The sequence below is a fragment of the Panthera pardus genome, unplaced genomic scaffold (assembly GCF_024362965.1).
Source record: "Panthera pardus isolate Hobbes unplaced genomic scaffold, ASM2436296v1 HiC_scaffold_13, whole genome shotgun sequence".
NCBI lineage: Eukaryota > Metazoa > Chordata > Mammalia > Carnivora > Felidae > Panthera > Panthera pardus.
In genome coordinates, this window is record NW_026526688.1 from 138,484,945 (window position 1) to 138,509,820 (window position 24,876).

The 24,876-nt window shown below is 39.9% G+C and overlaps 1 protein-coding gene across 8 annotated transcripts in view; it reads left to right on the forward strand.

Annotated features, from left to right (window-relative positions):
* Positions 1-22,349, forward strand: part of RASGEF1B (RasGEF domain family member 1B) — a 569,745-nt gene extending 547,396 nt beyond the window's left edge. For all 8 annotated transcript variants that reach the window (XM_053901455.1, XM_019466239.2, XM_019466248.2 and 5 more), the window contains 10 exons: positions 5,216-5,428; positions 5,904-5,978; positions 7,570-7,665; positions 7,789-7,891; positions 9,329-9,408; positions 10,502-10,597; positions 15,632-15,727; positions 16,319-16,442; positions 17,836-17,908; positions 20,973-22,349. In XM_053901455.1, the coding sequence (XP_053757430.1) occupies positions 5,216-5,428; positions 5,904-5,978; positions 7,570-7,665; positions 7,789-7,891; positions 9,329-9,408; positions 10,502-10,597; positions 15,632-15,727; positions 16,319-16,442; positions 17,836-17,908; positions 20,973-20,997 (981 nt within the window). In that variant the 3' untranslated portion in view covers positions 20,998-22,349. The remainder of the gene's footprint in view (positions 1-5,215; positions 5,429-5,903; positions 5,979-7,569; positions 7,666-7,788; positions 7,892-9,328; positions 9,409-10,501; positions 10,598-15,631; positions 15,728-16,318; positions 16,443-17,835; positions 17,909-20,972) is intronic.
* Positions 22,350-24,876: the final 2,527 nt, after the last annotated feature.

A 24,876-nucleotide genomic window follows, 5' to 3' on the forward strand; every position in this document is an offset into this window, starting at 1 on the left:
GGAGCCTGCTTCCGATTCTGTGACTCCCTCTCTCTCTGCCCCTCCCCTGTTCATGCTCTGTCTCTCTCTGCCCCAAAAATAAATAAACGTTAAAAAAATTAAAAAAAAAAAACAAACCAAAAAAAAAAAACGTTCTTATGGAGGAGTTTATATAGGGGGCATAGAATGAGATCAGGGAAACGGCTCCATATGGTTTTTATAACAAATGCTCCTCAATGAAAACTGAGGCTATAAGATTAATGTATAATTAGCAAAGGTCATTCTTTGGGAGAGGAGAAGACAAAGAGAAAAAGATACAAGTCTTTTGGTGCCCGGAAGCAGATTCAAGGCTAGCACCTAGGATAGGTAGAAAAAGAAAGTAAGTAAGGTTCTTGGATAATCTTTCATAAATATCACTACCCTCAATTGAGCCTTTGATAAGAGCTAACTCGCTGTGAAAGATTCGAGGTGATCCTCTTTGAAGCAAGCCTGCAGGGCTGATATTTTGTGTTGAGGCTTGTTGGGCAAGGATGTCTTTGTAGTTTCTGTGCTGCCAGTGAGCTCCTGGGGACAAGTGACCTAGGCACAGACACCACACTTCTGCCTAGGAAAAGACTGACAAAGCATTTGGCAGTTGCAGAGATGTCTTGTTTCATTTGTCTTAAAATGCATTTTTCCGTTACAAATGACCTTCCTTGAGAACTCATTCTTTCAGTGGTATGCTATAAAGATCACGTAACATGATACCGTCTGTTCTCTCTACTTCGGGGTGAATCTATTTTAATACCATTTCCCCCAACTTAAAAAATTATATAAGATTTGCAGTTGAAAAATTTGTACTTGCTTCCCTGCAGTTATGCCCTCATGAAAATGGAATTAACCCTTTTACCCTTCCCTTATGACATTATATTGAACCCTGGTGCTCAAGACAGCCATGATTTATTTCTGTAAGGCTGAACGAGTGGTTTCCTGAGTTGTTTTGCAAGTTATGACTGTTACCATCATTTTGCCAGTTTGCATGTAACAGGTTCTAGCAAGGTATGAATTGGTAGGTCCTTCACTCAGAAAGGCAAAAGTTAACAAGTTAACTATCACCGGGCAGTTTTGTAGTAAATCTTACATTAGTGGGGTTATCTGTTGGGTTGCTAGGCAGAATCAATCCTGGCTCAGTAAACTTAGCTTATGACAAGATGCTCAAAAGATTAGTGGCATCGTAAGGACTTTTTCTTGTATGAAGGCTGAGTCCTGAGTTAGTGCTTTATTTTAGCTAAGTTGTACTTAGGTACTTGATAGGTCAGTCAACTTACCTTCCCTCTACTGCCTTTTTAAAAAGTAGAAATGGTTGCTTGATCCTCTCCAAAGGAAAACCTTAAAAATCTTCTTTAGATAAGGAGTCAGTGTTCTGAGAATTCCAGATGAGTGGCCTTTTGTTTTTCTCGTCATGGTAGTCAGTGAGGGAGATCATTTCTATCAGTGTTGGACAGATTGGATCCAGTCTTTTTTTTTTTTTTTTTTTAAACAGGATCAAGGCACTCAGGGGTCGGGTGGGACCAAAAAGGGCCAAACAGCCTTCTAACCTGGCTTCTTATCAGCACTCCTACGTTAATAGCAAATCCATGATAAACCTTGAGATTTTCCCATGGTTTTGAGTGTGAAAAGAGGAGACAGGAAGCTAAACCAAATCAAACCAAGGAATTGATTAACCTGGGGCTGAGCAGACCAGTGCCACCTGCCTTGGTCAGGTTGGGTTTTACAGTGACCTGTTGTTCCTGTGGCTACTTGAGGCCAGTGTTCTGAATCAGGTCCACACTTGGCAGCTGGCTGATGTGAGTATGCTTTGGCAAGTTCCCTAAATTCCTTCCTTGCTTCTTCTTCATTTCTATAAATCATGGAGGTAACTGCCCTGTGTTAATGTCCCTGTCAGCTCAAAAATTCTGTGATAGATGCTCCTTCCTCAGGTCTTTGCTTGGGAGGCCACATATCTGTTATGTGCTTAAGTGTCCGTCCTCAGAGAGACCTACCCTCACCACCCCAACCACCATCCCCCTCAACGCCTCTCATTACTGGCTTTCACTACTGTTTTCTCCATAACACTCTGTGACTAGTAATTACTTCATTTTTTTTTATGACTTGTTTTTCCTGACTCCTTGCTGTGCCCCCTTGGTTTGTCCTAGCTCAGTGCCTGGCATTTAATAGGTATTCAGTAGTGTTTGAATGAATGAATGAAGAGATGAACAAACAGACTAACCAGTTACTGGAATAGGAAAAAAAAAAAATATTTCCCTCCCCAGGAAGGAGTGTGGACTTGGGTTGAGACTTGTTGCTTCTTGCCTGGGACTTTAGGGATTTTTTTTGGCAGTCAATGAATCCAGGTGTGCCCTATATATAATTTTGTCGGGTTCTGCTGAATCTGCTAGGACACTTCTGCATAATTTGGCTTAATATGTTTCCCCCTGGGGATTTGCCCAAAATGAAGTGGTTTATTAGGACTTGCCTGCAAGAAACATGAAATGGAGCTAATGATTGAATTACATGACAAATGGCTATAGTGGGTAAAATGCAATTTTCTCTTCCTTAAGGGGCTGGTCTTTATTCTATCTTTATTTGCCAGGTAATTACTGTCACTGGCATTTGAAGTTATAAAAAAGAATAAGTGCATATTTAGCAATTCATGACTCAGTAAGGAAGCATGCTTAACAACACAGAGCTTGGAATGGAATCAAATGGCAGCAGGAAACTTAAAAGATGTCATACATATATACTCTATTTCTCTGCGTGTCTCTCTGTCTCTCTCACACACAGCTCTACCCTATAGCCTGTCATATATGTTTTCCCCTTACAGTTTGCTGTTTTTTTGCTCACTAGCTGAATCCTTGACTATATATCCCTCTACCTCTCCCCCCCCTAAAAAAAAAAAACACTTTTTAAAGTGTAAAATAAGAATCTTTCACCAGATATGCTAGTAGAACATTGATTCTGAATCTTTGCTACATATCAGAATCACTGGGAACATTTATTATGATATTGGGACAGGGGACTAAAGAAACCATTTTAAGTTCATAGATTTTTAATGTAGCTCATGATTATGAAAGTAGAAGAGCAAGGGAAATAAGGACAAGGGATTTATTATATTTTTGTTTTGTTTTTATTGATTGTTTTTATTGAGGTATAATTGACATATAACATTAGTTTCAGATGTACAACATCATGATTCGATATTTGTGTATATTGTGAAATGATCACATTCTGTCTAATTGACACCCATCAGCACACATAGTTACTGAATTTCTTTTTCCTTGTAATGAGAACTTTAAGATTCATTCTCTAAGCAACTTTTTTTTTTAATGTTTTTTTTGAGAGAGAGACAGAGTGTGAAAGGGGGAGGAGCAGAGAAAGAGAGAGACACAGAATTTGAAGCAGGATCCAGGCTCTGAGCTGTCAGCACAGAGCCCGACGAGGGGCCTAAGCTCACGCACCGTGAGATCATGACCTGAGCTGAAGTCGGACACTTAACCGTCTGAGCCACCCAGGTGTCCCTCTGAGCAACTTTCAAATGTGCAATACAGTATTATTAACTACAGTCACATGCTGTAATTAACACCCCTAGGACTTACTTATTTTATAACTAGAAGTTTGTACCTTTTGGCCACCTTCACCCATTTGCCCCTACTTCACCTCTCATGAGGGATATAAAAGAGCCCTTGATTCAACCTTGAACTGCTTCCGATTCCAAAGAAAAAGGCATTTTCTTCGAGTGACAAGCATATTACCAAATAGATAGCATCTTCTAAACTGATAACCGTAATGCTGTGTGGAAGATAGGTTTTTTGAAGGTTCAATTTTTTGAACACTTAGGGATTTCATTAATGATTTAGGGTGTCCTGTGAATGTAGAGAGAAAAAAAAGGTCATCTAGTGGACCAGTTTAAGGAACTGAGTGGAATAGACACCAGAGAAGCAGAGAAGAAGAAAAGAAAAAGAAGGCTGTGCATGCTTTTTGGCCTTGCCTGAATAAGAATCGATCATTTCCAGATGCATTTGTAATTGTCCTTAAGTATGCAAATACCTATTCATCTGAGTTTTTGTAACTTTTGCTCTGGTAAACCAAATTGCCTTTGTAAAATAATATGGCTCTTATACTTGTAGGTGAGATGCCATTCAGTTTTCAAATAACTAATTTCAGAAAGTAACATTGTAGTACCTTTTAAAAAGGGGCTAAGCATGGAGCATGATAACCATAGGCCTTTCTAACATCTAAATTCCCTGTCCTACTTCGGAGGTATTAAGGACCGCGTTAGCATATGTACCTTTCTCTGGTAATTTACCTTCAAGGATGCTTGTCATTTGTTTGGCAATTTGGGGCTAGAAAAGGAAGAATAAAAGAAGTCCATAACTTACATCATGATAATAGTACCTTAGGATGGATAGGTTGTGAAGTTATTTCTTTGACTTAATGAGTGTTTTGAAAATCAAGAGAATGACGTTTATCTCTAATACGTGCATTGTTTTAAAAACCAATTCCTCTTAAGTGTTGTGGCAGTAGCATGATGCAGTAGCAAACAAGGTGGCTGAGGGTAATAGCAGGTGGGGGGGGGTACTGCCACGTGGAAGACTTGGGTCGTGAACATTAGCACTGACTCACGAATGCAAAAGAAATGGACATGAGCCAAATGGAGGTCAGATACCAAAAATGAGTATCCACTTCCTAGTAATCCATGTTACACGTGGAAGTCAAGAAGGTGGTTGGGGGGGTGACTGGGAAGTAATGGTACTCTCTGTCAGGTTGCTGTGTGTGCTCCTAGACTAATGAGATTGGGCATGATAGGAGTGCAGAAATCAGGAAGGTGACCGTAAAGAAAAAGTGTTAGGAAAAGGATGCTCTGAGTTGAGATCAATGTATTTTAACCAAAAGTAAGCAATACATTCCTGTGCCAGCCCAGAGAGCATTTAGTCGTATGCAGTCGCTAATCTAAGACATCACTGTGGGGCTTTCATAGCCTCGCCTAAATTGTACTTTCAAGAGCAGCCTGAGAAAAGAACTAAATCTTACAGGTCTGAAAAGATTTAGTTACGTGTCTCTCGTAAACTGTTAGAGCTGGGCCGAAGCCTCCTGTAACTGGCCTGGTGGCTGTCCAACATCCAGGGAAAAACACTTAAGTACATAGGCTCTGAGTTTGCACAGCGGTGAAAATAGATGTGCAGAACAGGGATGTAATCCTTTGCTTGTTCCCTGACAGACATACAGGAAGAATGTCCAGCAGATGATCCAGTGTCTGATCCGCAAACTTGCCACACTCAGCCAGTATGAGGAAGTCCTGGCAAAAATCAGCTCCACGTCTACAGATCGGCTCACGGTTCTCAAGACCAAACCACAGTCCATACAGAGGGACATCATTACTGTCTGCAGCGACCCTTACACCTTGGCCCAGCAGCTGACTCACATAGAGCTGGTAAGGTCGTTGTCTACCCTGCCCTTTGCGACCGCAGATCTGGTTTGCTGTGGCAACCACACAAGTTGTTTGTCAGGGGTAATGTCATAGGAGAGGCTAGAATAATCCAAATGGGAAATAATCTGTGAAGTAGCTGGAATATGTGTGGCTTAGACATTTGAGATGAATGTTTCTGATTTTCTGGGAATTCACTTTAAAATAAATACTAAGCAAGACTGAAGAGTTTATTGAACTTCCTCATCTTCCCCCTCTACTTTTCCATAACCTGCTCAGCCTTTCACTATCTTGCATAGCACTGACCTAAGAAAATTGTCTCTGCTCAGATCTTGAAGATGATGACAACATTTAGGGTTAAAGGCTCATTTTACAAGCTGCATAAAAAGTGGGGGCGGTGCCAAAAGTCAACACAAGGAGTTGACAGTACATTTCTTCTTGTTTCCTTTAACACTGTTGACCTGTTGGTTTTGTGTTTCAGGAAAGGCTCAGTTATATTGGGCCAGAAGAATTTGTTCAGGCGTTTGTACAGAAGGACCCTTTGGATAATGACAAGGTAATCAGTCTACCCAGAGGTCAGCCCTGAAATTAGAAATGGAATTTCTTAGTCTGTAATAGTGGGTACAAGAGGCAGGAATTGGAACTATTTTGTCTTAGGTTTTAAAATCAGAAGGTTTTTTTTCTTTTCAGGCCACCTGGGTGGCTCAGTTGGTTAAGCATCCAACTTTTGATTTCGGCTCAGGTCACGATCTCGTAGTTCATGAGTTTGCGCCCCTCATTGGGCTCTGCACTGACAGCATGGAACCTACTTGGGCTCCTCTCTCTCTCCCTCTAGAGCTCTCTGCACCTCTCTCACTTATGCATGCTCGCTCTCTCTCTCTCTCTCTCAAAATAAATAAATAAACTTAAAAAAAGAAAGTTTTTCATTAGTCATGTCTGATTCATTGCCATTTTTCTTAAGCCAGATCTTCAAGTGCCTTTACCATATTTTACCGTATCACGAACCTTTAGCCTTTTCTTCCTCCATATTGGGAAATTTAATAAGCAAGTAGATGCAGGATTTGTGATGATGAGGTAGGAAGTAAAAGCATAATGGTTTTAGCAGATTAAATCAGAAAGAAAATACAAGAGAATGTTCTGCTCATGATTCAACAATAACAGGGGCAGTAAAGACAGGATGCACATCCAGCCACTGAGTAAGGGGCTTTACTGTTTGCCTCTTGTTATAAGGTGAATCCCTCATGACAAGTTTATTGCCTAAGTGAAGCTCACATGTAAAGAAAATAACACTGAGCATGGACTATATAAAATCAGTGTACACACATAGGAAATTTCTTCCCCCAGGGACCTCCAGAAATATTTCGAGTTGTTAGGCAAAGACTGTATCACCCACTAATGAAATCCCCCCTTTGGGAGTTAGGGGCAACAGCTGTTTTCCGGCCTTAGAACAGCTTCCCTCAGTACAGGAAGTGCGGATTAGGTTTTGCAGTAGAAGGCTAGCAGACTTTTTTGTTTCTTTGTATCTTTTGGAAGGAAGGAAAGAGGGGTGTAATTAACTTGTTCAAACTTGGCCTTGAACTCCAAGATGAGCTTAACTCCTTTTGCTTTCCTTTTGAATAATGTGTCATTCACCCTAAAGACCATGTTGGTGTAGACTTCCATTTACCTACGTTGGAAGATACTTAGTTTCTCAGTATATGATGCTCCAATATTTTGTCCTAGAGTTAATTTTAAGAGAAAATGTTCTAGTCCCCTGCTCTCTTGGCCTCTTCTTTCTGTGTTGATAGCAATTGGTATTCACACCCTATTAAGAAGTCAGGAATGTTTTAGAATGCAAGCAAACCCCTCCTTTGTGCTTGTGAGGACAGTTCCCACTGAGAGTGACTTAGGGAAGGGCACCATCTTGAATGCATCAGAGTATATTTCTAGATCTTACAGGTGTCACCTGACTGCACTAAGACATTTTGATATTTCTGTGAAAGGAGTCAAGAACGTTAGTGGTTTTCTCTCTCTGTGTCCCCACCCCCTCATTTTAGAAAGCTGTCTTAACCCATAAATTGGAATAAAGGCCCATATCTGACAAAGATGAAACCTGATAAACTCTTGTTTTGTCTCCAACTCATGGTCTCACTTTGCTCTCTCTGTAGAGTTGCTATAGTGAACAGAAGAAGACACGAAACTTAGAAGCTTACGTGGAATGGTTTAATCGCCTCAGCTACTTGGTTGCCACAGAAATCTGCATGGTGAGAAAATGAGTTTTCTCATTCTCCTAGCTCTCTCTATTATTTTTTCATACTTATTGGGTCTGTTGGATCTACATGTTGGCTAACTGCCCCCTCCCCCCTTTTTTCCCCACTTCTGTACAGCCTGTAAAGAAAAAGCACCGAGCAAGAATGATCGAGTATTTCATTGACGTAGCTCGGGAGTGTTTTAACATTGGCAACTTCAACTCCTTGATGGCGATAATCTGTGAGTGTTTTCTGGAAGATACGTGTCCTTTATTTTTATAGGGCCTATGAAATATGTCTACTAAAAATTTACAAATAGTACAGTTTTATTAATGAAAACTCTACTTTTTAACCCTGAATTGTCTTAGAATGTTCAGAATGCTTTAAATGTCCAAAGTCACATAAGTATGTATACTCTTTTTTAAGTATACAAGAATTCATGGAATATATTCAGTTTGTCCTCATCTGAACATTTATCTGTAAAAGCTCATAAGTGAGGTACTTTTCTAAATGAAGGATTTAAACAAAAATATTTGGGCAGCTTGTGTATCAAGCATTATAGAGATGCCTGATCTGAGGCTAAATTTTGTGATTCTGTCAGACTGGAGATGAGGGGGCCCTGAGAAACTGAAACATTTTCTGACTGCCCATGCAATACTTACCACCTTACGGCGCCTTATTACCCTAGTACACAAACTTTGCTCCTCCTTTATATCCTGGGGATTTTAACACCAGTGACCATGTTTCTTTTCATTGGTTTATTCGTTTCGTTCATTTTATACTGGTTGTCATGCCACAAGTATTGATAATGACTCTTTCATTTAAAAATACCCTAATTGATAGGATAAATTATATGGTTCTCCTACACATTGTAGGTATTCAATATTTACCTGACTCTCTAGGGTCAAAGTCAGTTTGAAGCCAGAGAATCCACCAAATTTAATTCAATCCCTTTGATCCTGATAAATCCCCCCTCTCACCAATTCTGTTTTCCATTTTCTTTTTGTTATAATTTTCCTTGTCTTCTCCCTAAAATACTTGCCAAATTTCAGCTTTTTGTCTGGTTTACTTCATGATGATGCTGAACAGATAGATAGATCATAGAAATCAGATACCTGTAAGTCCACAGACTACGTAATAGAAGATTACTTAATTTTCCCCCTTATCCCATTAAGAAAATGTCAAGACAAGCCATGTCATGGGAGAAAGTATTTGTAATACACATAGCTGAAAAAGAACTTGTATCCAGACTCTATAAAGGACCCTAAGAATCAATAAGAAGAAGACAAATAACCCAGTGAAAGAGGGGGCAGATACTTGGACCCTTCACAAAAGAAGATATACTAATATTCAATAGGTATATGAAACGGTGCTCTGCGTCATCAGCCATCGGAGAAATACAAATTCAAATCGCAGCGTAATACCATTTCACACACTGGAATGACTGAAATTAAAAGGGCTGGTTGAACCAAATATTGAGGATGTGGAACAAGTGGAATTTTCATATATTGTAGGTGAGAGTGTGGAATGGTATCACTACTGTGGAAAACTGGCAGATTTTTAAATAAAGTTAACTTACACTTAGTAATGAGCACTTTTTTAGAGGATAACTTCAAATGACTTACTTCTCCGTTTCAACTTTTTCTCCCTCCCCCTTCCCCCCATTTTAAATGGAAAGCTGGCATGAACATGAGCCCAGTCTCTCGACTGAAAAAAACATGGGCCAAAGTGAAGACTGCGAAGTTTGATGTTCTCGAGGTATGTGAAGCGGATGCCTTGCTGTGAAGTAACATTTTATACCCGGAAAGTGGAACTCTTCGGTGTGAGCTTGTCTCTTGATCAGGGAGTGCTACAGAGAAGAAAGCCCATCTCTTCTTATAGACACAGGAGATGGAAGGGTGTTAGAATTGGCAGAGGGGAGAATAAATCAGGTTGCAGGCCACCCCTTCCCTAGACAGAGGTGTTCATTTTAGGGTGAACTCACTGAGGAAATGGTGACCTGTCAGTTACATCCCATTGTATGCCAGGATGGAATCTGGGTCCTGAACCACTGGGAGTTCTATTTCAATGTGGGCCTACTACCTTCATTTATTTACAGTGTCCCAGGGGAGAAGTTCCCATCGCTACAGAAATACTCATTCACCATCCTTTCAGCAAATTTAGCTAACCTGTGAAAAAGCTCTTCTGATATAATTCTGAACATAGTAAGAATTGTACATGAAGGCATTTGTGTTTGGGTCATATTAATGTCATTATTGCCTTGGTGTGTTGGTGCTTTGAATCAGCTGTCTTTGGAGATAATGTGTTCTTTCCTAAGTTTTCCTCCAAATTGGGAAGTATCATTGGATATGTTGCATTATGCTTTTATTCATATTGTGTAATAAATTTCTTCTCCTTCTTATAAGATAGTATGCTTCAATTGCTTATGAATGATTTGCTAACAAATGCAAAGGATAAGTTCACTGCAGAGTGTTGGATCATTATGCATGGCTAACCATCAACTGACCCATTAACCTTTAGATGAGACCAGGAATTGGTTTCCTATGCTGGGGTTTCATTCTTTGTTATCAGTTTTAAGTCTAATCTCAACAGTGAACCCGGAAAGAATTTGTTCTAGGTTTGATGTGATCGAAGCTGACATACGCTTGTTTAAATAAGGCAAACCTCAGGAAAGGAAACATTTGTGTTCTGATATGTTTCATGCCTGTGTGTGTGTATGAGAGGGGTAAATCCTATTCTTAATGGGTTCCCTCACCTAGTGTGATTTTTTTTATGTAGAGTTAATAGGATCTTGCAAACTTTCTGCAGATGAGAAGTAAATGGTTAATACTCTTCTCTCTTTTGTGGACAGCATCAGATGGACCCTTCAAGCAATTTCTACAATTACCGAACAGCTCTTCGTGGGGCAGCACAAAGGTCTTTAACTGCTCACAGCAGCAGAGAGAAGGTGTGTACTTAAAGGGGTTTTATTCATGGTAGAGTTCCCATGTTGTTGCACTGAAATGCATAGAGAAGGAAAGTGCTAAAGAAAGGTACCATGTTATTATCCATTACAAATGGATATTATTGTGTTGTTAGTGCATTACTTAAATGATCATTTTGTAACATGTCTTAGTTGTTTTTCAAGCAATAAATTAAGTACTATGTTAAGATGACTGATAACATTAGAATAATTTGACTTCATGGAAAATAGACATTTTAGCTCTGCACAAGATAGCTAACTTAATGTAACCTTGTTTCTTAAAAGAATTAGCTTACCTCCCATGGTTAAGTCATTTATTTTCAGAAAGTAGGTTACTTGCTGTAGCATTAGGCCTGCTGTTACTAATTGGATATGCGGGCGGCAGAAAAAGAATGAGGGTGATGTCTGAGAAATTAATGGTCCTTATTCTATCTACCCTCACCTTAAACAATTTAATGCTACATCCCCTTGATTCTGAGGGTCCTGTCTTGCCCATGTCAGTGTTCTGTTTCCTTACATGGAAAGGAAAAGTCATTTCAACATTTAGGGATCATGTTATCTGCAAAGTTAACCCATGGTGATGGTAAATGGGCTGATGAAGTTGTTTGATGAGAGTTATTTCTTGCTTAGATTCTATCATCTTTTAAGTTAAACTGTGTCTTCAACAAATTTTTTAAAATGAGGGTAAAAAACACTTCAGGGCATCTCAATCACTTCCACAAAGAAGCTTCAGCTTCAACGATCTAAAATAAAGACAAACACAAAAAGAAACGCCACCTTCTGAAAATGTTAAATTGGTTCTCAGCAAAATCCAAAATATCAGTTCGGATAACATTTGAGAGATACTGTGAATAGGTTAATTTTTTTTTTTTTTTTTTAAATAAAGAAACAAGGTCAGAGAGGGGATGAAGCAGAGAGAACTCTCTTTAGCCCGACAGAGTGTACCAGCTTTTACACTTTACTTGCTCAAATCCCAGCACACCTGTGACAAGATTGAAAAAAAAAAAAAAAATTGAATGAGAAGTTTCTTAAGGTTGAGCTTCAGAAAGTCAACATGTGGGGGGCTGTCTGTATCTTCTCATTCACCCTCGCAGTTGGATGCAAGTTTCTTTCTGTGGAACCCTCCAGGAGAGCCAGGAGACTATAGAATCCTGTCTCTAAGCAGGGAGCTCTAGTCCTGGCCAAAGACATTCTGAAGTCCAGCCCCCAAAAAGATTATACTTGTGGGACTCTAATAGCCTTTTCCAGAAAATAGTCCAAGGTATTTACCCTTTACGTCATTTGATAAATTCTGTCTGCTTCAGTTTTGTTGTTTTTTTAAACTCAGTTATGTGTGAGCATATGAGTTATACTCTCTAGTTCACAAAACAAATGAAATCACCACTGTTAAAAAAAATTCCATTGCTTTTTCACAATTGGCCTCAAAGGCTGTGAATGAAAACATCTCTGGGTAAAACACATCTTTTATTCAAGAGAATTGAAGTGAGGGTAAATTCTCTTTATTCCTAAGTAATTTAAAAATCTTCGTAGCAACGTGATTAGAGTAATAGTATCTTTAATATTCTTTCAGATTTTAAGTTTATGTGGCCAAAGTGGCACATCTCTAGGTACCATATCAAGGTACAAATCAACTCTGTCTTCCACACAGAGGCCCTTAAATGATCTCTAAATAGCTGTTTTTCCTGTGGGTACTCATGCCTCCAGGTTTTTAACCATTCCTCATATGATTACATGGTTTTAAATCCTTTTACCATTTCATTTATGTTTGTGGAAACTTGTTCCTGCCCAACAGCATTCATTTCTAGGTGTGAAACTGATAATGAGGTATATTTACCAAGTCTCTGAATTAAGAATATTTTTAAAGGGGGGCACCTTTCAGTGGTAGAGCATGACTCTTGATCTTGGGGTCATGGATTCGAGCCCCACATTGGGGGCAGAGATTACTTAAAATCTATAAAAATATATTTATATATTTCTATTAATATTTTCTTATTTATATTTATAAATATGTTACACATTATATAAATATATTTATAAATAATTTTTTATGTTTAATTATTTGTTAACATATTTATATATTAAAAATATATATTAAAAAGTGAAAAAAAGAATATTTTGAAAGGAAATTAGAAAACATTATTACATGAGAAGTTCTCCCATTAAAGACATCATTGGCAAGACCTCCCAGTAACTGTAGACTTTTGCTGTCTCCTCTTGGTAACCCATACATCCACCTTAGTGCCTGGAAACCCAAAGTCCTTAAAACTTTCCTGATTTTTATCATGTTAGATTTGTTGTAGGGGGTACAGGTATGAAGAGAACTCTCAATGAGTAAATTAGAATTTGAAGAAGCCTGTGAGACTTCTTTCTGGCATGTGGGCATAAGGGGCATAAGGAACAGAACAGTAAAGGGAAATTACTTAGATTTCTATATTCTTGGAAGAGTGATTCAAACCATTAATAGTGGATCAATCCAACAATTCCACTTCTGGGTCTTTATCCAAAGAAAATGAAAAGATACATGCACCCCTAGATTTATTGCAGCATGATTTAAAATAGCTAAGATATGGAAACAACCTTGAGTAGCCACAGATGGATGAATGGATAAAGAAATTGTGGTGCATATACACAACAGAATGTTATTCAGCCATATAAAAAGAACGAACTCTTGTCACTTGTGACAACACAGATGAACCTCCTCAAGGACATTAAGCTAAGTTAAATAAGTCAGACAAAAACAAATACCAGATGATCTCTCTTACATGTGAAATCTCTGTTTCTCTCTCTGTCTCTCTCTGCTCTCTCTCTCTATGTATTTATATGATCATCTTGTAGGCACCACGAATGTAAAAATTAAAGGATAGCCTCTGTGCCTCGGCCAGAGGCACATGACAGGAAGTTAGGAAAAGTTTAAATATCAGTGTGAGAATGGTCAACACCACGTGAATCTCACTGCCCAGCACTGAGAATAGAGTGCAGAGATAAAATTCTTGCTTAAAAGCTGTCACACTATGCAAACATTGCACCTTGATTATAACTTAGTTTTCATTTCCCTATGATGGTGTATCCTTATTGTCTTATAAGTGCATCAATAATAGTTTTCCCTGTTTATGGGCCTTACTGTTTTTTTGGCAGTGCTTAACCGAGGTCAGACCTAAATTATTGAATTTAATCCTCACTACAACTCAATAAGGTTGATTTCATTTTAGGTTCCATTTTAATGTGAGGAAACTAGGTTTTTTTTATACCAGGGCTTGGTGAACTTTTCCCATTAAGGGCCAGACCATAAATATTTTAGGCTTTGTAGCTCATACAGCCTCCAATGCAACTAGTCAACTCTGATGTGGAGGCATAAAAGCAGACATGGACAATATGTAGATGAGTAAGTGACTATGGCTATTTTCCAGTAAAGCTGTCTGGCCACTGTAAGTTGAATTCCCTACAATTTTCATGCTCAAGAAATATTATTTTGATATTTTCCCAGCCATTTAAGAATGTAGGCCATACCAAAACAGGTCCTGGAGCTGTGCTGGGCTATGGGCCTCCATTTGTCGACTCCTGGGTTGTGCCGCCAATAAATTGGGGGACCACATTTTAAGCTGATTCCAATGGAATCTAGAACCCACACTTCCCAATTAGAGGAGGTCTTTCAAAGAAATGAAGTTCAGGTGTGCTTTTATGCTTGTTACTATAGCTGTTTCGTTCTAAAATAATAGAGAATTAGCCAGTAATATTTGAAGGAGGGGATCGTTACTAATTTGGCTTTAGAGACTTCCACAGACGATAGTAAATGCTTAAAAGTATATTCAAAGACACTATCAAAACTGAAGATTCACTTTGGCTATTTCAGTGACCAATGAAACAAAAATAGCCAAAGCTTGCTTTTTAAAAATGACTTTATGAAGAAATCTGAATTTATCTCTAGAGATGAAAACTGGTACTTCATATTTGTGTGTTTGAGCCCAAAGGTATGTTCTCCAGACCTCCCATTCATTTAGGATAGATGCACCCCATGAGTCATAAGCTTAGGGAAACTTCAAAAACCTGCTCTCCAGTAAACAGCTGAGGCGCACAACTTGTGTTTGGAACGTTATTTGCATTGTAGCAAATTTAGAGTCTTCAGAGACTTGTTGGCATTTGAGTGAAAGTGGAAGTTACTATGTCAGAGCTTTGTTCTTTGTTCGTTATGGACTTACCAGGATTTAGGATGCTTTCTTAGAGATTATTGTTTTAGGGTGATTAATTAAATACCACCTCATCAAATCAAAGACACGAGGTAAAGAAACCTTACTGGAGGAGGTTTATTGTTTTTCAAACAGACACTCTAATTTACACATTTATATTCCTCCTTCACTTGTACACATCTCCCAACATATTGTGCAAGGTACTGCTTAGGTGATTTCCCATGAGGACAGGTGCGTACTTGTTCTGTTCCATGAAGGCCAGGTTTACTCAAGAGGAAGTATGTAGCAACTATTACCTAAAATCCTGACCTCTCCCATGATCTTGAGCAATGAATGTTCATCTAACAAGACATTCCTCTAGAATGTAGAAGTCTCATTGATCTAACAGCACAGATTGTAGCAGGGAGTTGGGTCACGCATCTTGAAATCTTGGGACCTGCAGCGACAGGTATTCCGTTAATATTTTGCTCTAACTAAAGGGGTTGCTAAATGAAAAGCAAGAGTTCTTTTAGATCTCTCCTCCTTTGACGGCTAGACCTTTTAGATTTATTATACGCTGTTGCAATGGGAAAAACTGCAGAAACTACCTGAAGCCATCTACTTCCTAATGCCTATTGTCTCTGCTGCGTTTTGGTTAGTAATAGCATTTGCATCTTAAGCAAAATTATGTAAGGGAGGAAACTAATGTCATGGGAGGTAAACAAAACACTATCTTAATTCATGGTAGCCTTTTATGTAATCTGGAACTAATGTTGTTCATTAATTTCTTGTACTGTTTGATGAGAAGCTAAATATTTATTTACCCAAACAAATGGAAATCTTTTGTTTTCTCTAGATTGTGATACCCTTCTTCAGTCTTTTAATCAAAGATATTTATTTCCTCAATGAGGGCTGTGCCAACCGCCTTCCAAACGGCCATGTCAATTTTGAGGTAAGAATAGGCTGCAAGAATCTGTGCACAGAGAGGGTCCAGGCCCCCCTACGTTACATCTCAGGCCAGGCAGCCTAAGCTTATTCTGAAGTTCTAGAAGAAAGTTTTCTCCTTATTGTTTTGTAAGACAATAACAATACTGGGGCGCCTGGGTGGCTCAGTTGGTTGAGCATCCGACTTCAGCTCAGGTCGTGATCTCACGGTTCATGGGTTCGAGCCCTGCGTCTGGCTGTGTGATGACAGCTCAGAGCCTAGAGCCTGCTTCGGATTCTGTGTCTCCCTCTCTCTCTGCCCCTTGCCTGCTCATGCTCTGTCTCTCAAAAATAAATAAACATTAAAAAAATTTTTAAAAAGAAAGAAAGAAAATAACAATACTGAGTAGAAGAAAGCAGCTGCAACATTATTATTCATTAATATCTAGAGGTACATGAGTACATTTATACTTATTCCTCGCAAACACCTATAGCGAGTTTTTATCAAATTAAGAAAATCATGTAGTTCAGTTGATTAGAAGCCAGAAGGAAACATTAAATGGAATGCTCAGGATTTTTGATGGCTGCCTTTAAATGCACTTCTTTTATTGTTTCCTAGAAATTTTGGGAACTGGCCAAACAAGTGAGTGAATTCATGATATGGAAACAAGTAGAGTGTCCATTTGAGAGGGACCGGAAGATCTTGCAGTATCTGCTCACAGTACCAGTCTTCAGTGAAGATGGTGAGTAGGCCTTTCGGCTGGAACTGCCAGCAGCATCCACAACCCTGCAATTGGGAGATTCCTGTATCCATGCTTGGTGCCTGGTTCCTCCTATCGTAGGAGGCCTATCTTCTGACCTACTCCACTTGAGAGTTTTCTGTTGAACAGGAAACCGTATGATTTATCCCTAAAGTAGTTGAATCGGGCACTCATTCTTCACCCATAAGTAGTTTCTGTGTTTAAGCATTCTTTATAATACTAGATCTGCAAAGCTTTGGGCACAAATGGAAAGTCATTGAAGGATCTTTTTCCCCTTGTTTGGACATGCTTCATTGGAGAAAAAAGGTGTTTTGTTTGTGGTATGTTGATATTAAAAGTAATTTGAAAAAAGCAAAAATAAAAAAATAGTGGCTACCTGCTGCTTTTTGAAAAAGTAGTGGAAAATCTTGACCCGTTAAAACATTAAGGAATTTGGGGGGCTCCTGGGTGGTTCAGTCTGTTGAGTACCTGACTTCAGCTCAGTCATGATCTCGCAGTTTGTGAGTTCAAGCCTCACATCGGGCTCTGTGCTGACAGCTCAGAGCCTGGAGCCTGTTTCAGGTTCTGTGTTTCCCAACTCTGCTCCTCCCCGACTCATGCTCTGTCTCTCTCATAAACAAATAAACATAATTGTTTTTTTTAAATTAAGGAATTTGAGGCAGAAACAGTGATTGTCTATACTGAAAAAAAAAAAATTGGTTGGAAGAGAGTTAAAATTTGTAAAAGACTTAGGGATTTGTTGTACTGATCTTTTATATCCTAATATTCTAGAAATCAATAGTATTTTTCCCAGTAGATTGATAGTGTTTTTGATAATGACTGAAGTGCATTTTGCACTAATATTACACATTCCAGAGGGGGCTCGATTGTTATTAATCTCTACAAATAGGATTAATAACACACTTTAAAATCATTGCATGAGTTTCCTTTTGATTTACAAATAAAAAAAATATTAGAGGGGTGAAAATTTGACCTAGAAAATCTGGCTTTTTAGCTTCTAAAGGTTTTTTAAAAATCAAGGCTACCAGGAAAGGATCTCCCTCCCCTCCCCGTCTTCATAAAGAACATAAACATGAGCATAGGATAGCATCATGCGGCTTGCATTTGTAAGCTGTTTTGCCTCATAAACCGTCAGTTAATTAAGTGCATTTTTGGCCTAGAACCCGTTGGGTTTTGGGTCTGAGATGGTCAATCAGGGGCAAAGTGACATTCGGTGTTCGTAATGAAACTGTGATGCTTCTCAGTTGTCATTGGATTATTTTAAAGAGTTTTGCTGTAGGGGTGGGCTCCGGTTAAACAGGAGATGGATGGGGGCGGGGGCAATACCAAGAGAAGGCCTCAGTGTTAATGCATTCTTACCTGTGGTTGATTGTAGCACTCTACTTGGCTTCCTATGAGAGTGAAGGACCTGAAAATCACATAGAGAAGGACAGATGGAAGTCCCTAAGGTGAGTCTCTGTGCTTCTCATTGCTGGTCTATGGGCCATATCGGACGTACCTGGGGAAAGCCACGTGCTTTTCTGTAGGAAGTCCCTCCCCGTGTGTTCTGAGTCCTTTCTGCTCCTTAACTCTTGTCAGCTGGATTTTTGTGGCTTAGAGTCCTCATCATTCAGTTTTATCGCCTTTCACTTTTTTATACTGTCAGATACACAGTGACTCTCCTCTCCTTTCTTTCTCCCGTTATTTTATGGAAGAACTGAAATTACCCCATGGTATGGTCGAAAGAACACTGACTCTCCTCATCATCTAAAACAATAACAAGTTCAGACTATATTTCCGAACAGTTTTAAAACTAAAATTTTATTTGACCTCAGATAAAGGAGATCCAAGTACCAGTTGGCTCAGTAAATCTAAGCGTGTCACTCTTCTTAGTGACTGGATCTTGGTCCCCACTTTGGTTTGAGAGAGAGGAAGCTGGGACTTAAAAGACAATCCAGAACCTATTCAAATTAAAAAAATCGTGTTAATCTATTGGCATTCTCAAACAAATGTATTTTCTAAAAGAAAACAACAAGAATAGCTAAATGTATATTTTAACTATTTTAGATATTTTAATAGGTAAAATAGGCCAAGATATAGTAATCATGTAATCAGAATTGCTCTACTTGTATTTCTACTAAGAACCTCTGGGAACACGTGCCTTTTTGTACCAGGGTGGACAAGCATGGTCCTGTTCTTCCCGGAGTCATTTGGGAGTCTTCATTTTACTCGGTATTGGGCTAGGTTTTGCGAACCAGGGTGTCTGAGATATATTTGGTTTTGTGTGATTTCATTTGTTTCAAAGGAAAAGTTAGATTTTCTTTGTACCTCTCAACGTGGAGGGATGAGGTACAGAGGCATTGAAAATATCAGCCTTACAACACGTCATGGTGATGGGTAAAGGACTGGACACGTTTTGGTTTTTGTTTTTTATCCCAGACACAGACGTAAAGAAGGTGTGGCCAACACCTGCAATCAGAGGATATAACAGGGCTTGCTGGGTTGGTGCTCAGTTCTATTTTTAATGACATTGTGGGCCTGCCAGTGGCACATTTCTATTAAAACTTTGTATTACTCTGTGCTGGTATTGAAGGGTATTTACTGCACTCTTCAGCATTGTTCATGTGTAATACATGAGGCTCATAGTCCACATCTTGCTGGAAAAAGGATTTGGGAATTACTCCTTGTCCTCCTAATTGTTAGGTGAACTTTGCTTTCCACGCTTCTCCTCTTCATAATCCTTTCTTTCTTTCTTTCTTTCTTCCTTCCTTCCTTCCTTCCTTTTTTTAAAGCATGAGGTTGATATGGCCCTTGAGCATAGCTTAGCTCTGGTTACTTTTCCTAGAGACTTTTAAAAAAAGTAGTAAGCAGATAAATTGGTTGTACAAAAATGATGCCTGGTATCCGTGTGACCCATGAAATCCAGACACTTGAAAATAGTCCAAACCTACCACATCCTTCTTTTCCAGTTGTTATTCTTTTATGCCCTATTCCTCCTGATTGGTGGTTAGTTTGGAGGGGTTTGTAAGTCAAAGTAAAGATCGAATTGTACAATCTCTTCTCCTGTTTGTATGTATTATACAAACAGTATACAGTACCAGTTAACATTTGATTGGTTGAAATGTGACCAAAGAAGTTAGTGGAGAATTTAGAAATGCGAAGTGAAAAAGAGGGGCCCTGGACTGGCTTAAATTCAGACGCAAATCCGTGAATCCGAGCTGAGCTGTACTCAACTCAAGTGTTCAGTAATAATACTTCTGAGAAGCATTCATTGAGGGACTGGCCCCGACACAAATAGTGTGACTGGTATACAGAGAAATATGTATATAAACACAGTGAAGATGTATTTTTGGTATAAAAGACTAGTTTCACATGAAAATTGTTTTTTGTTTTTTTTTTTAATTTAAGTTTATTTATTTTTGAGATGGGGGATGGGGAAGGGCAGAGAGAAAGGAGAGAGAATCCCAGCCAGGCTCAACGCTGTCAGACGTGGTGCTCGAACTCACAAACTGTGAGATCATGACCTGAGCCGAAATCAGGAGTTGGACACTCAGCCGACTGAGCCACCCAGGCGCCCCAACCTGAAAATTGTTTTTAAGGAGCCCTGAAGACCAAACTGCCCTTTGAGTCCGGGTGTAAGCCATGCACTCTGCCCTTTCCATATCTGTGTAATGTCCAGCCCCCCCCCCCCCCCAGAGCCTCCCCCCTCCCTGACTCGTATCTCCCCAGAAAGAGTCTAAGGCAGTTTTCTCCTGTTACAGACCAAGGCGTTTTTTTGTAGCTCACTGCTTCTTGTCTCCCCTACAGTGTAAGCCCCCTGAAGGCAAGCACAGTCTTCCTTGTGCTCCTGCAGTGTTGGGTTACTGCAGGAGGCCAAGGCATAGCAATCACCAAGAGGATAAAGAGGGGAAATAGGCTATGAGCGTTTGCAAAACCCCGTGTGTCAAGTGGGTACGAAGACTAATTGTTCTAGAGTGATAGTACCTACCTGAAAACTTATATGTGCATTAGCTTTGAAGGCAATAAGATAATTTCACATAGACGCTTTTCCTGCTCACCCTAGAGTCGTTCATCCAGACACACTCAGCAGTGGCAATGACAAATGTACCTCCGAGGGGAGACACCTTTCTTGTCGCTTGCTATTTAAATGCTCTCAATGGACATGTAATGTGAAGACGCTTCTATTTACTGAGTAAACCCATCTGCGATAAGACCAGTGCAGACGCGAAAGCTTTTTATAATTAATGACTTCTGTTTGTCTTCTTGTTTTTGTTTTAATATAAAGCCACTCAAAGCTTTACCTAAAAACAAAGCTTTTGCCGTCTCCGTTAATATTTATTTGAAGTGACTAGCAAGTCACTAGCACAAAAACAGATGGACTTCAATGCTTCGTATTTTTTTCTTTCTCTTTTTAATTACATGTAATCAAACTTAAAGCCTAGGAAAGGTGAAACTAGTATCAGACAGGGCCCTTGAATCCTTACCGAAATAATCTGCCACTTTTGTTCTCATCCTGTCTTCTTTACATCGCAGGTCCAGCCTCTTAGGCAGAGTTTAACCAACGGGGGATGCTGACTGTCACTGCTGCTGCTGCTGTCGCTCGGATCGCTGAAGGGCTGGCCTTTGTTTTCTGGCATCTAGTTCTACAAAAAAACATGCTAAGTCCCCGCGAGCAAACTCACTCAAGAGCAGATGGGGGACTTGTTTCCCACAGCTGACAGATTGACTCGGATTTTGTGAGAGACTGAAATGTTCGCTGAAGACACTTGAGAAAGAATCCTCTACAGATCCCAGCTCTGCACATGATTCATCTTCTGGAATTTCCATGTGAATCACAGCTCTGCACCTGGATGGAGCTTTCTTTTGTGTGTGTGTGTTTTTTATTTGGTTGAACATTTGCTGCTAATGGGACTTGCCCAGCTGAGTGCTGGCTCTGAGGAAGCCCATGTTTCTTTGTTAACTTAAATGAAAAAGGGAGAGGAGGGAAGGGAGAAAACCTTCCATGTAGATCCCCGCTCCAGCCCCGTGGTATCGCCAGGAGGGGTAAGACTGGTTGAATGCTGACTCTGGACTTTGTTTCCCTTTAGTGTGTGCTGTGTTTTGAATTCCTCTCCTCCCTCTTCCTGCAAGATTTTGAGTTGGCTGCTGGTTAGCAAACTCCTTTTTACCCATATAAGTTATTTAATATAATGAAGCTCAACACTGTGGTAGGAAAATAGCCACTAGGAAAAAAAAAAAAAAAAAAAAGCAGAGTTTGTCACTGGACTGCTTAATGTTCTAGAAGGACTTTTCGTTTTCTCTGCCCTTCTGAGCTGTTTACAACTGACCACTGTGTTCTACAGATGTATTTTGCCGTAGTTTTTTGTTACTTAGTTTTCCATCATGCCAATTTTGTTTTCCTCTTGTAAATTTAAATTATCTGACTTTAAGGGTCTTGGAAAAACCCACAGCCAAATTACAATTTAATTTCTTGAACAGACTGATTTTTCATTATGTTTTTGGAGCCTGTCGGTGACTAAACGTGAACAAAGAATAAATTGGAAAGTGACCGGCCCCCTCCCCTCCACTGCAGCAGTGAACGCAAACAAATGGAAAACATCTTGCCGTTAACTCAAAGGTCGATCTAGTTGTGAAATAGTTTGCCTTGTTAAACATCTCAGTAAGGGTGTAGTTGCTCTGCAAACAGCCATTCTATTTATTTACTCTAGGAGAAACTGTAGAGTAGTAAACCGCGCTGATGAACAAAACAAAAACATCGTGTTCAAAACAGAGATGTATTTGAGAACCTCATGACATGGTTTCAAAACACAGAGCATGTATATGTATGCTGCACGCCGTCTCTGCAGACCTGAAACGTCTCCAAGCTGTCCCTTTACAACCATCAATATATTTTACACTCTGCGGCCAGGACTTGTGGCGTCTCTCCTTTCTTTTATGGATGCGACTGTGGGGGTGGGGTGGGGGTGGGGCTGCTGTCAAAGGAGTTCAACTCAAGTGACTGGCTAGGAGTGCGTCCGTCCTTGAGGAGGTGGCCTTTAGTAGGAGTATTTACGTGGGCATTTGCTTTCTGGAACTGGGTCAAAGTAAGCATTTAATGAACTGCACCTGCCAGGCACTTTCCAAGTGTTTAGCATGGACCAGGATCCTCCCTTTTTGGCACATGTTGGTAATAATAATCATAATTTGTCTAAGGCCCATAGCTAATGAGAGGCCCAAAGATTTGAAAGAGAACTTCTTTTTTTTTAATGTTTATTTTTGAAAGAGAGAGAGAGAGACAGAGTGTGAGCAGGGAAGGGGCAGAGAGAGAAGGAGACAAAGTCCGAAGCAGGCTCCCGGTGCTGAGCTGTCAGCACAGAGCCTGACATGGGGCTCGAACTCACAGACCTCGAGATCATGACCTGAGCCAAAGTCGGACGCTCAGCTGACTGAGCCACCAAGGTGCCCCTGAACAAGTCCTTCTGATTTCAGAGTCCAAGCTTTAACCATGCTGCCAAGCGTTCCCCAAATTCAGTATAACCTCTCAGACTTGCAAATAGCATGGTCATCTTGGTTAGGTGCAGATTTGGATTTGGAGGACTGGGGTGGAGCCTGGTGATGCTAATGCTATTGGTCCTGGAATCTGCTAAGAGTTGCAAGGCACGCCACAATACTGCTGCCTTGCCCTGAGGAACGCTCCTCCCTGAACTCCAGGCCCCTTTAATGGTTGCCATGACAGCAATGATGTTTATCTCTCAGCCACCTACATCCAGGGTCAGCTACCTCTGGGCTGCTGGCCAAGTCTGCCTGTTTCACAGGGCCCACAAGGTAACAATGGTTGAAAACATCAAAAGAATAATATTTTATGATATGTGAAAATTATATGAAACTTACATTTCAGTGTCCGTAAATAAAGTGGGACACAGCCACCCTCATCTAGTCGTGCATTTTCTTGTGGCTACTTTTTGCTGGAGAGTTTTATAGTTGTGGCAGAGCCTGGATGACCCACAGAGCCTCAAATATTTACTTTACGGCCCCTTCCAGAAAGTTTGCTGACTGACCTCTGATCTAAAGTGGTCATTTTGAGCATTACATAAATGAATTTGCAAAAATGCTATAAGGTCTCTATGATAGCATTAGATACATAAAGTGGCTGCTGAAAAAATTTTACCAAAGTGGTATTAGGCTTATGAAATGTGATTCCAAGTCTATTTAAACAAAAAGTTTTCACGGAAAGAGTTACCATTCTCACACAAACCCTCTTGTTTCAATATCTAGATAAAGCAGCGGTTTAAATTGTGTACTTTAGTCATCTGTGGAAATCATTTACTATTCTCCTCTTTGTGCTGTGTGAGTATTTGGACTCCCCAGCAGGTGATAGATACATGTATAATTTATGTGGCTGGATGTAAGCCTGGGTAAACACAGCATAAATAGCACCAGGCCATGTCAGTCCATAGGTTTCAATTCATGAGGTAATCTGTCCGGGCACGCCAGACATTCCGTAGAAGCAGGCTTGGAGCTGAGGCCTGGAGGGAGCCTTAGAACAACCTGGATTTGATAGGGAAAGAAGAATGTACCTTTCTCTATGTGAAGCGTCCCCTGGGTTTGTAGGTACAGGCTTGAGCTCCCCAGGGGTGGCCTGCCTTTCATCTAACAAAGAACATCATTGGATATGATTGTCTTGCCTTTGTTGTTGAAGGTTTTCAAGATCAGCTTTACCTCTCCACTTGGCCTGGCTCTGGCACCCCTGCCCACTTTCTTACCCGTCTTGTAATTTTCTCCTAGCATGCTTCTTTCTGTGCTTTTCTTTTTCTAACCACTGCCCATATGCCCCCTGCACTTAGAATCTCCAGAAAGCACACCCTACCATTGGAAGCTGAGTCGCTAAACTATAGAGGAATGTTGCACCGTAGATTATTAACATCTTCTACCCTTTGCTGGGGTACATTTTGTTGACTCTGTGACCTGTCTCAACAAAAGACAGTGTCTCCCTCTGTTCCAAACATATCTCACTATCCTGATGGAGAACGTACAACTGGGGGTAATTTTCTTTTGGAGCTAAGGGTTCAAAGGAATTCCTAAATTCATTTCCGGGGGGGGGGAGGGGGGGCGGGGAATATGGTTAGTTACCTGGAAACTACTAACTAAACATATAGAACTCAAAGTTATTCTGATAACAAATCCATCAGCTTTACCCTTAAGACATTTTTTCTTATTTTTTTAAGATTTTATTTTTCAGTAATCTCTATACACAACATGGGTCTTGAACTTACAACCCCAAGATCAAGAGTTGTATACTCCACTGAGCCAGCCAGTCACCCCACCCTTAAGATATTTTAAAAGGAAAGATGTTTGCCAGAAAATTGAGGTACTTCCTGGATTAAGTCAAGCCACAGTTTTTTGGTTTTTTTTTTTCTGGATTTGAATGATCAGATAAATCCCTGAGTTCTCTGCTTCA